The 13,250-nt window shown below is 35.6% G+C and overlaps 1 protein-coding gene across 2 annotated transcripts in view; it reads right to left on the reverse strand.

Annotated features, from left to right (window-relative positions):
- Positions 1 to 13,250, reverse strand: part of rab8b (RAB8B, member RAS oncogene family) — a 35,740-nt gene that overhangs the window by 18,516 nt on the left and 3,974 nt on the right. For both annotated transcript variants that reach the window (XR_003938114.1, XM_030162322.1), the window contains exon 2: positions 3,520 to 3,580. Coding sequence is in view for 1 of the 2 variants with exons in the window: in XM_030162322.1 (XP_030018182.1) it covers positions 3,520 to 3,580 (61 nt within the window). In the remaining variant the exon portion in view is untranslated. The remainder of the gene's footprint in view (positions 1 to 3,519; positions 3,581 to 13,250) is intronic.

Below are 13,250 nucleotides of genomic sequence, written 5' to 3' on the forward strand. Positions count from 1 at the left end.
CTTAGTTTCTTTTTTACAAGCCAGCAAAGTTGCGATGTTTTGAACTCATTTTTCATTTTGCAGTTTTTCCCAACATGTAACATATCTACACGTTCACGGGACTCACCACAACGCTCACATGCAAAAAATTTTGGGATATTATGTACGGTTATTGATTTATAACAATTTGTTAATTTTCATACTTTTTCGGCTTTAGACTGCCATTTGACCCCCTTAACATGCTCCAAAACTCACCAAATTTGCCATGTATGTCATGGCTGGTGAACACTTTGATTCAGTATCAAAATTAACCCCTTGGGTGCCAAAATGAACTCTTTAGCGCCACCTATGTACTAAAAAACACACAAAATCTGCCCTAGCGGCCAGTAGGAATGTTGTAGAAACATGAAACAAATGCCAAAATGTTGGTCTGATTGAGCCCGACAAATCATACACTGACACTCATGAGCTAACTCCAACAGGAAGTTGGCAATCTGCCTTTGAAAGTTACTCTACGTTTCTGCAATTACTGCTTATTCATTTCAGATTTTTGAATAAAAAGTTATACCTCATTAAGTTCCCAAAAGTCTGCAGAATCCAAAAGTGAAAGAATTTTTCAGATACGACCTGCGGTTATGGAATTATGGCGATTTTTTGAAGACTAAGTTTAGTTTCACTTTTCACAATGACAAAGATCCCTATTTAAAGCACACTACTGCCATCTGGTGGGTGTCTGACAATATACCAGTGGTTACAGAAGTGTTCTGTTATACAGGAGTCCTGGGTTCAAACCCCAGGCAGGGAAATAGCTTTTTTTTTGTTTTGTTTTATTATTCTTCCCTCCATCACATTTTAAAACAGGTTTTGCTGCATAATATTGTGGATATTGAACATTTTGCACACATTACAAAGTACACACAGTACATTTTTTTCTAAATAAAACCCTTATTAAACATAATACATACTGTCTGTTACATAACTTCTTTTCATTTTTCTGACCAAATGCTCAACTGTTTGTACAATGTTTCTTCATTCAAAAGTACTCTTTCTCACAGACACACATGCTCACACAATAGGGTTTTTCCAAAATAAAAGCCTTAAATGTGATAAATCATCACTTTTATGCTCAATTATTCATACAATTTCAATTCATTTTTCTGACTGATTCTTTCTCTCACATACAAAACAAATGCACATACACACAATAGGGTTTCCAAAATAAAAGTCTCATTTAAAGGTGATGGTGGTTTCAGCAGAGGGTCGCTGGTGTTCTGTACAGATGTAAGGAGGACAGACACTAAAGGGTGGGAACTGGTATGGGGACGGAGAGGTGTGAGTGGAGCTGAGGTGTGGACGGTCACGGGAGGCGGATCACGGGGGAGGCGGATCGCCCGGTGCGAGGTCCCGCCCAATGCTGCTTGCAGCTTTAATATTATTATTATTATTCACACACCACTTTGACCTGGATTTTGACCCCCTGAACATGCACGAAAACTCACCAAATTTGGCACACATGTCAGGCCTGGCGAAAAATTTGATAAAATGAAAAAATTAACCCCATAGGTGCCAAATGGGCTCTCTAGCGCCACCTATGTGAAAAAAAACGGCAACTGCCCTAGTGGCCAGTAGGAATGTCGTACAGACATGAAACCAGTGCCAAAATTTTTGTTGGATCATGCTCTACAAATCATCCACTGACACTCATGACCTATCTGCAACAGGAACTTCGCAATATGCCTTTCAAAATAAAATTTCTAAAACTAACTCCGATGACACCGTTTGTGGTATTGACTTCTAAATAGCGCCAAAAGATAGAGTGAACCCTCCTTAATACAACGATTTCACACCTTTTCCATAACTGTCTTAGTTTCTTTTTTACAAGCCTGCAAAGTTGCGATGTTTGGAACTCATTTTTCACTTTGGAGTTTTTCCCCACATGTGACATATCTACGCGTTCACGGGACTCAGCACAACTCTCACATCCAAAAATTTTTGAGATAGGATGTACGGTTATTGATTTATAACAATTTGTTTCTTTTCATACTTTTCCACTTTAGACTGCCATTTGACCCCCTTAACATGCTCCAAAACTCACCAAATTTGCCATGTATGTCATGACTGGTGAACACTTTCATACAATATCAAAATTAACCCCTTGCATGCTAAAATGGACTCTGTAGCGCCACCTATGTACTAAAAAACACACAAAATCGGCCCTAGCGGCCAGTAGGAATGTCACAGAAACATGAAACAAATGCCAAAATGTTGGTCTGATTGAGCCCGACAAATCCTACACTGACACTCATGAGCTAACTCCAACAGGAAGTTGGCAATCTGCCTTTGAAAGTTACTCTACGTTTCTGCAATTACTGCTTATTCATTTCAGATTTTTGAATAAAAAGTTATACCTCACTCAATTCCCACAAGTCTGCAGAATCCAAAAGTGAAAGAATTTTTCAGATACGACCTACGGTTATGGAATTATGGCGATTTTTTGAAGACTATGTTTACTTTCACTTTTAACAATGACAAAGTCCCTACAAAATTCTTCTTGGTGGGCAGCTGTCTATGGCTGTCCTTAGTGTAGTGGTTCATGTAGCTGCCTATGGAGCAAGAGGACCTGGGTTCAAGTCCCAGACAATCCAAACTTTTTTTTTTTTTTTTTTTTTTTTCTCCATCTTAAAACAGGTTTTACTGCATTGTATTTTGGATACTGGAAATTTTGCACACATTCAAAAGTACACGGAGTACATTTTTTCAAAATAAAACCCCAAATACCAATAATACAAAATTTCTATTACATAACTTCTTTTCATTTTTATGATCAAACGCTCAACTCTTTGTACAATGTTTCTTCATTCAAAAGTACTCTTTCTCACAGACACACATGCTCACACAATAGGGTTTTTCCAAAATAAAAGCCTTAAATGTGAGACATCATCACTTTTATGCTCAATTATTCATACAATTTCAATTCATTTTTCAAACTGATTCTTTCTCTCACATACAAAACAAATGCACATACACACAGTAGGTTTTCCAAAATAAAAGTGTCATTTTAAAGGTGATGGTGGTTTCAGCAGAGGGTCGCTGGTGTTCTGTACAGATGTAAGGAGGACAGACACTAAAGGGTGGGAACTGGTATGGGGACGGAGAGGTGTGAGTGGAGCTGAGGTGTGGACGGTCACGGGAGGCGGATCGCGGGGGAAGCGGAACGCCCGGTGCGAGGTCCCGCCCAATGCTGCTTGCAGCTTTAATTTTACCTATTTTGTTAATTTCATTGCCTTTTTTTAAATTCTTTTCTTCATTTTACTTCAGTTTGTAGTGTATTTTGTTCATGCTACTTATTATCTTTGTACCAATTTTCAGTCTGTTACTAATGTTGTGTGTATTTGTAGATCCACTTTATCTGTACGTTAGAATGAACATGTATAAATTATTAATTTCTCCAACTGCAGATGTTGATCTTCACCAACAGATTCATCTGTATGAACGTGGTAAAAACAGGTAAAAACAGGTGGAGGTTGGAGTCAGACTCACCAGATCTGCAGTTTGATTTTCTTTCCGTCCAGTTCTATCGTTCTGATTTTGAAGTCGATTCCTAAAAGAGAACAAACATTAAAACTTTAGATATAATAATAGATACACACTTTTCACACACTTTAAATCTTATTCAACCCTTAAACACAGAAATACTTTTGTAGTAACTTCTATTTTTCTATACTTTCCTGTATTTATTATTTATCCTCTTCATTATTCAGCGGTTTTCTTATATTTAATTAACTGATCATTTAAATGTTTATTAAAACTCAGGAAACTGAAGAAAAGATGAATTTTAATACAAAATGCATCATTCATTGAACACAAAAACAAGCATCTACCACCAAACTCCACAGGCTTAATCTATGAATCAATGTTGTAGAAGATGACAGTGTTTCCACGGTAACTACGGAGCCTCTGAACGTCCAAATGGGTCATATCTGATGGCCATGAAAAGATAAAGAACTGTATTTTACTGGAAATATTTCTATATATTAATCGGATTAGTGGTTGAACACTTTAGATCAGTGTTTGAAAACAGGTCTATGAGGGTTAAAGGGTAACAGCTCCAAACTTCAATCAATTTAAACCGAAAATCAGTTTAGATCGTCCAGTGAACGGTCCGAATTCTGGCTCCGACTCTACATGTCAAAGTGTCCTCGAAGTGACACTGAACCCTAAACTGTTCCTAGTGTGTGCATGAACAAGTGAATATGAGGCTTTGTAAAGTGCTTTGGTGTAGAAGAAGGTGCTGAAAGGGTGCTATATACCATTACCATTTGAATCTGGAGTGACAGTAAACAAATAAATAAATAAATAAATACTGTATATATACACACACACATATATCCTCCTGAGACCCGACAAAGTGTCTCCTTTTGTAGGGGGACAAGACTTTCAGAGCTTCATTGAAAAAAAAAACAACAACAAAGAAAAAAAAAAACCGCTGCAAAGGACATTCCATAAAAAAAAACTAGAAAAGTACTTGGAGAGCGCAAACCACCGCCAAGGCAGATCAGCCCCTGCCCCCAAATCATCACCAAAATTTAATCATTTGTTCCTTGTGCCAGTATCAACAATTCCTGAAAATTTCATGAAAATCTGTCCATGACCTTTCGAGTTATCTTGCTAACAGACAGACAAACAAACAAACAAAAAAACAAACCCTGATGAAAACATAACCTCCTTGGCAGAGGTAAAAATGCATCTGAAAAAACTGTTGCATCGTGCTGTTTCCAAAAAAGGCAATTATTTAATGTACAAAAGCCCAAATGTGTACTTTCCTGGGTCTCAGAGAGTAACAGCAGTTATTCCATTTTCCAGGTAAACCTGTGTCCACAATAAAACTGTCTATCCATACAGAATTACATTTAATACAAAATAAAGATTAGACAAAATATGAATGTATGTAAATATGAAATAAAAACCTTCATGAACATGAATATTTATTCCAGTCAAATACAAATTATAATTAATTCCACTGGACAGATTTAATGTCTGATCCACTTTTAACTTTAGAATCTGTTCAACATCTACAGATTAAAGGTTTTCTCTATTTTTAAAATAATCTTTAAAGTCATAGAAATGTCACAAATTATAAAAAAAAATAACCCCTCAGAGTTTAAAATTATTTGTCCTGAATATTCATTCCTGTTGTTGTGAGTAAAACCCAAAGGTGTTTGTGTGGTTTGTACCAAATATAAAACAGAGCATCTTCAACTTTAAGAAAGAAGAATCCAAACATGTTGCACAGAAAATGAGTCGTTCTAGATAAACGTTCGACTCCTTGGTTTAGTTTTCATTTGTTTCAGGAGGGTCCGAGGTCTGGGCTACATCTGGGTGAAGGTTCAAGTGCCTTGCCAAATGACACTTCAACAGGAAGACAAAGTGCTGACCACAAACTTCCATCAAGGTCCTTTAAAACACTCCGAATCCTTCTCCCTGCAGAGCACAGAAATGTGTAAACCCCACCCATGTGGGCATCCGAAGTGACTGAAATGAACACTGGGAGGACTGGGAGGACTGGGCGTGTCCCTGTGCAGCGTCAAAAGGATGTGAAGGATATTTATAACCAATTGGAGTGACCGAACGTTCCTTCCTGCTGCTGAGGAGGAAAAAAATAATAAATGTTTTTTGTTGAAGGTGTGGACGTGAAAGTCTGAGCGCTGCATTTCCTGTTCAGAGCTGAGGCGGAGGTCAGAGGGGTGGAGCTACGTCAGGACCAGGAGGATGCTGGTTCAAGTCCCTGCAGCCGGACCACGGGTTCTGTTTCCTCATGTCATCATCTGGAGGTCACTGGGACCCTCTGGGACGCTCAGACCGGGATTGGACGGCAGTTATTAGAGGGAGGAGCTAATGATGAACCAATCAGCCATAAGCAAAGTGGACTTTAACCCTTTAACCCCCGATGTGTCTGTGGTGAGCGTTCTAAATGGATGATTTATTTAAAATATTCATATAAATTCAACTGTTTGTTCAATTGGAAACATTTCTAATGGTGCTGATAGTACAGTGTTTTTACTGAGGTTTGACCGTGGAACTGCGTCATGGAGTTCAACCAGGTATTAAAACATTTAAATGATAAAAACTGAAAAAAGAAAAAAAAGAAAAATAAACAGAATCAAACAAATGTTATCAGAATATTTCAGATATACAACAAACTCAACAAAAATAATCAGCAAATGAATGAAAATTAGCAAAAAAAAAAAAAAAGAAAATGAACATAATAACGCAAAAAAAAATAATGAAATCAACAAAATTGACAGAAATAAACAAATACGAACCAAAATCAACAAAATGAGTGAACAAGAACAAAAAAAGTAAAAAAAAAAAAAAAATCAACCAAATCTACTGAAATGAACAATTACAGATGTTCCAGTTCATGTTCAACATTCTAGTGTTTTCAGGATTTTCCTTCAACCAGTTCAACCAGGCATCTAAAAACAGCTGGATTTGGAAAAAAAAAAAAAAAGAGCCCAAAACTAATACTAAGCTAAACAAAAACTGAACTAAACTAAACTAAAACTAAACAGACTAAACTACAACTAAACTAAACTAAACTAAAACTAAAGGGACTAAACTAAAACTAAACTAAACTAAAACTAAAGGGACTAAACTAAAACTAAACTACACTAAAACCAAAACTAAACTAAACTAAAACTAAACGGACTAAACTAAAACTGAACTAAACTAAACTAAAACTAAAGGGACAAAACTAAAACTAAACTACACTAAAACTAAACTAAATTAAACTAAAACTAAACTAAACTAAACAGACTAAACTAAAACTAAACTAAACTAAAGGGACAAAACTAAAACTATACTAAACTAAAAGGACTAAACTAAAACTAAACTAAAACTAATACTAAAATGAACTAAACCTAAACTAAAATAAAACTAAAGTGACTAAACTAAACTAAAACTAAAACGGCTCAATCCAAATCCTAGTTGCTTATTCTAGTTAATTTTTGCACATTTTATTTATTATTTTATAATTTTTGTTTTTGTTCATTTAGTTGCTTATTCTATGTAATTTTCAACCTAACTTGGTCTGAATTCAACCCATAGTTTTGCTGCTAAAGTCTTAAACAAACACACCCCTTGGCTCTCCTTTGGGGGGTGGGGTCATAAATAAAAGTCCAGGTGTGAAGGTTCTAGATAACAGTTGACAGTAGAAGGGTCTGTATTCATTCAGATCAGATTATTACTGGAGACAACCTGCACTGATGATCACTAAGACGAACGATGACATGGATGTAAGTCACATGATCAGATGTGTTCGGCCTCAGTCTGTGAAGTACAAACTGTTATTTTTCCGTCTAATCTGTCGTTTCCACCAGTCCACTGCCTCTCCTCTTCCCTCCATTCTTTACCAGCACCACGCCTCCCTCTGTCTCTCTCTCTCTCTCGTTCTGTCACCAGGAAGTGAAACCAAGTTGGCGCTGGTTGTTACGGAAACGTGCAGCTCAGTAGGTCAGTGACCCCCCCCCTCCACAGTTACCACAGTTCAGACGCTTTAACACCACACTGCAAAAAATGATTTCCAAAGTAAAAAAGCCTTATTTTCTAGAACATTTGTCTAATTTTTCATCTAAATAAAAAAAAAAAAAGTTTGCTTTAAATAAATCTATCTCCTTTTTTCTTCCTCCTATTTACCATCTAATATCCAGCTGGATTTTCCCCGTACCAAGGTTTATTCATATTTTAAGTGATCCCATCAGAGGATCCTGATAGTTTCCCTTATTTTAAACTGAAACCACTGGAACAACTTCTACATTTAAGAATAGAATTTACAGAATTAACTGTTGAAACGGTCATTTTCACCTCCATCAGCACAATCTACTGTTTATTTTAGAATGTTTTCCTCCTTGTTCCTCTTCTTTTCAGACTTAAATTCAACATTTAAACTCATTCTGTCTTAAATTAGTGGAATTTTAATTATTCTACTAACCACTGTTTGATTTCATTTTTGTCTACTTTTAAGACATATTATGGTTTCTTTTTAGTCCATAGACTTTTTTTTGCTTGTTTTTAGAATTCTACCCAGCTTTGGAAACCACTGGAACAACTTCTACATTTAAGAATCTGAACTAATGACCCAAACTAACTTCACTGACCCATTTATTGTTCTTTACACTGAAAAAAATGTCCTGCTGGAAATCAGTCTAATATTCCTAAATCTGGTCCACTTGTTTTACATTAAATAAAACAAATGTGTCAATGGGGTCAGAAAAACACTGGGTAGAATTCTAAAAACAAGCATAAAAAGTCTATCAAGTAAAAAAAAACATAATGTGTCTTAAAAGTAGACAAAAATGATAGAACTGGATCAAACAGTATTTAGTATAGTAAATAAAATTCCACTGATTTAAGACAGAAGGAGTTTAAATGTTGAATTTAAGTCTGAAAAGAAGAGGAACAAGGAGGAAAACATTCTAAAATAAACATTAGATTGTGTTGATGGAGCTGAAAATGACCGATTCAACAAGTTAATTATTTAAATTCTATTCTTAAATGTAGAAGTTTCAGTTTAAAATAAGGGAAACTATCTGGATCCTCTGATGGGATCATTTAAAATATGAACAAACCTTGGTACGAGGAAAATCCAACTGGATATTAGAGGGAAAATAGGAGGAAGAAAAAGGTAGATCTGTTTAATTTAAAATAAGAATATTTTTCTTATGTAAAAATTGGTTAGCTTTTTGTTTCTATTTAGAAACCAGTTCAGTCCCAGACTCACATTCAACAGTTAAACTCATTCTGTCTGAAATCAGTGGGATTTTAGTTCTTCTACTAAACATTGTTGGATCAAATTCACCATTTTTGTCTAGTTTTCAGGCACATTATGTTTTTGTTTTTTTTTAGCTGATAGACTTTTTTGCTTGTTTTAAGACCTCTGACCCCTTTGACAGATTCTTTTTGTTCAATATAAAATAACTGGATCAGATTTAAGAATATGAGGCAGATTTCAAACCAGGGCTGTGTATTGGCAAGAATCTGGTGATACGACACAAATCACAATACTAGGATCACGATATGATATATTATGATATATCATGATACTATTAAAAAGGCAATTTTTTTATTGGTTGTGTTTTTTTGTTTTTTTTAAGATTTTTTCCTGGAAGAATTGAGTTACACCAGAAATATGCACAAATACTAAACACATTTTTATTTGATCAGAACAGGATCTAATGCTATATCACCAAATGTTCCTGTGTTAAAACTGAAATTCTGTTTTTCAGACATTACAGTTTAAGATCCTGTTCAAATGTTCATATCGTATTAGTTCAGAACTAACATCAGAACATTATTTTAGTTCAATCCCAACAAAGGAACTACCATGATTGAATAAAAGAGTGTTAAGTAATAATGAATAAAAGAAAAACAAAAAAACAAAACAAAAATAAACCTCCACAATATCTGCATTTGAATAAATACCTACAAATATTGATACAGTACTTTTTAATATAAATACAGTATTGTGAAATGAAATATTGTGATATATTGCAGAACCGATATTTTCTAACACCCCTACACATAAGGTTTTTTTTTTTAGCTGATAGACTTTTTGCTTGTTTTAAGACCTCTGACCCCTTTGACAGATTCTTTTGTTCAATATAAAATGATTGGACCAGATTTAAGAACATGAGGCAGATTTCTAACAGGACATTTTTTGCAGTGTAGCAGCTCTCAAATATCCGTCCGCCACACGTCAGCTCTGATTTCTAGACGTTCCCGTGTAATTACAGGCCGTGTTTGATGTCATGTGCATTGACATGGCGTCTAATTCTCTAATAGAACATGTTTACACGAAGCAGAGACGAGGCGACAGTTCATCTGCCGCTTGGTGACATTTAGACTGAAACTGAGACAGGAAAACACGTTCCACTCACTAATGGATTACACAGCATGAAAACGAAGATGTCTGAAATGTTCCACTGATCAGACACCGTTGGACATGTCCTGAGCATGAAGACCAGTTCAAAACCACCACTGAAGAGTCTTTAACTCCATTTACATCCACTTCTCAGGTTTTCATAGTCAACAAGAAGAACTCAGACTGCACTAGTTTGAACCAAAATAAACAGAAATCACCAAATCATGTCTCTGATGTTTCAACTTGTTGCTTTTTTTTTTTTTTTTTTTTTTTTTTTTTTACAGTTTTCACATTTTTGCAACTTTGAGGAAAATTTCAACTAGAGGTGTTACAAAATATCGGTTCTGCAATATATCGCGATATTTCATTTCACAATACTGTATCAATATTTAAAAGTACTGTATCGATATTTTTAGGTATTTATTCAAATGCAGATATGGCGGAGGTTTATTTTGGGTTTTCTTTATTGTTCATATCTTATTTATTATTATTTAACACTGTTTTATTAAATAATGGTTATCTGAAGCATCCTAAAAGCACTTTTGACTGAGAGGCAGATGGTAGTTCCTTTGGAAACTAAGAGAATTAGAAAAAAATTGAGATATAGCATTAGATCCTGTAGGGGTCAAATACAAATGTGTTTATATTTGTACATATTTCTAGTGTAATTCAATTCTGCCAGAAAATAATCCTTAAAAAAAAGAAACAAAAAAATTTGCCTTTTTAACAGTGTCATATGTCATAATATATCGTATCGTGATCCTAGTATTGTGATTTGTATCATATTGCCAGATTCTTGCCAATACACACAGCCCTAATTTCAACCACAGATATCTTTTTGACTTGTTTAACTTTAACTCAGGACCAAAAAATAGCCTTTAAACAACAATTATCATGATAATTATTGACTTCAACTGAACATTTTGGCCATATTTTTGGCCCAATCTTCATTATTTCTTTTTTTAACCCTTTAACCCCTAAGCCCTGATCCCAGGTAAAGGTTCACATATTAACCCTTTAACCCCTGAGCCCTGATTCCAGGTAAAGGTTCACATATTAATCTGATGTTCATATTTTAGACACTATGACTGAAAACTGAATATTCACATCATCAGTACATTTGAACTGGTTTTAACTGGACTTAACAGAACCACTGGCCTTCGTTTTCATTGTATTCACCAACAACACAGTTTCATTCTTTCACTAAACTCAGTAAATTATCCACATGACACAAATCTGTTTCCAGTGTGAACCGTTTCTTTGTGTTTTTCTGTCAAATGTGCCGTTAAATCCATTAAATCAACTCAAGCATCACCCTGACACACTCTTCATACATCTGGACTGAATGGACACTTCCCACTTTATGACACACGCACAGACACAGAAGGGTCAGCTGACACTCACGAGACCCCTGGCAGCGTGGTGACAGTGCGGCCTCTGTCCGGCCACAGCCCCAGAGCATCATGGGAGCTCATTTCATATTCACCCAACAGATGGAAGTGGATGAAGACCAGCAGTAGGACCTGGACTGAGGCCAAACATCTGACACTTATAGAAGAAGGAAGACTTCACCTGCAATAAAAGCTTTATTTAAATTTTTAACAGATTAATGTAAAGCTTTTATGTAACGTTTTATGGTTGATATTGAAAAGGTTTTATCTGTTATATTTGATTTATTTGAGCACTTTACCTTCTATACCTTTGTATTGTCTGTGATTGATGTTGTGTTCATTGCTTTAATGTACTTTGACATGCACTGATTTATTTGACAGGTGAATATGAATTAAATTTGATTGATTGATTGACTGATTGATTGATTGATTGATTGATTGCCCTATGATGAACTGGTGACATGGTGAACCCCACCTTCGCCCATAAGTAGCTGGGATAGGGTCCAGCAACCCCCGCGACCCTAGTGAGGATAAAACAGGTTCAGAAAATGAATGAATGAATGATTTATCGATATGTGAAGATAAACACTGATGAAGTAGATATTTGACTAATTCAGACGTTCTCACACTTTTTCAATGTAAAACTGTAAATAGGACCAAGGCTCCTGTAGTCCAACAGCATATTTAAAGATATTAACTGACATTAGTTTGACCTTTCAAAGTCAGTCAAGATCAAAGGTCATGGCACCAAATGAAAGCCCATATGTGACTTCCTATCTATTACCAATAGTAATTATATCAACATCTTCAACTGTTTTGCAGTTACAGCACTTTGAAATGTGTCCCATTATAAACCAATGGGATTTAAACATTTTTAAAAATTCATAAAAAAATCATAAATCAATATTTCCCAATTCTTTGAACAAACCTGGTAGATGTTACCCCAAAGGCGTTCCACAACAAATATCAAGTAATTCTGACTGACGGTTGAAGAGAAGACGATTCTGGAAAATCATCTGCAGACCATATCTATGTCTATTAGCGGTGTAACGGTATAGAAACATTTCAGTTCGATACATTTTTGATTGGTTTTCAGTACAGTGAAGAAGACCAGTGAACTGGGGGGGGGGGGTATGGGCTCTGTAATTACTGAAAACTGAAAGTGGAAGTTAACAAGCTTTGAACGTCCAACCCGACTTCTGTGTCTCTGTTATAGACTCTGTTGTCATGTGTTCAACCCCCCCCTCCCAGAATAAAGTGTTTTGGGTTTAGACCCACCCTTTGTTTTCTTCAGTTTCTTGTTCATTTTAATACCTGGTCCAACTAAATGTCCATTTGTTTGGACAAATATAATGATACCAACAAAAATGTCTCATAGTAGTTTAATTTCAGAGCTGATATCTATCCATTTAACATGTTTTCTTGATAATAACCAAAATCACTTCAGTTCTTCCATCAGTATCTATGTCATCGTACTGACAAAAACAGTGGTTCTAGACATTCCATGTTTTCTTTTCTGTCTGTTTTAGTCACATGACACACAGGAGTTAGAACTGGATTAAAGAACCATTGTTTTGGATGACTTTGGATGGACTAAGAATTTTGTCTATGAATGAATAAATGAATGAATGAATAAATGAATAAATAAATCACTCACTCACTATCTATCTATCTATCTATCTATCTATCTATCTATCTATCTATCTATCTATCTATCTATCTATCTATCTATCTATCTATCTATCTATCTATCTATCCTGGTGCCTCCTCCTCCTCCTCCTCCTCTGTTTCCGTCTTCATATTTGTGTTTATTATTTAGACTAAACCTGAAAAGTGAAAACCCTGATGTGCACCAAACAGCCCAGCAGACCAGCGCAGACTGAAGACAGTACCCACTTCCTGTTTCCACTAGGAAGACAGATGAGCAGCGTTCGCTCTGACGCACCGGAAACACACACTTC

Source organism: Sphaeramia orbicularis, chromosome 3 (genome assembly GCF_902148855.1).
Source record: "Sphaeramia orbicularis chromosome 3, fSphaOr1.1, whole genome shotgun sequence".
In the NCBI taxonomy this organism is placed as follows: domain Eukaryota; kingdom Metazoa; phylum Chordata; class Actinopteri; order Kurtiformes; family Apogonidae; genus Sphaeramia; species Sphaeramia orbicularis.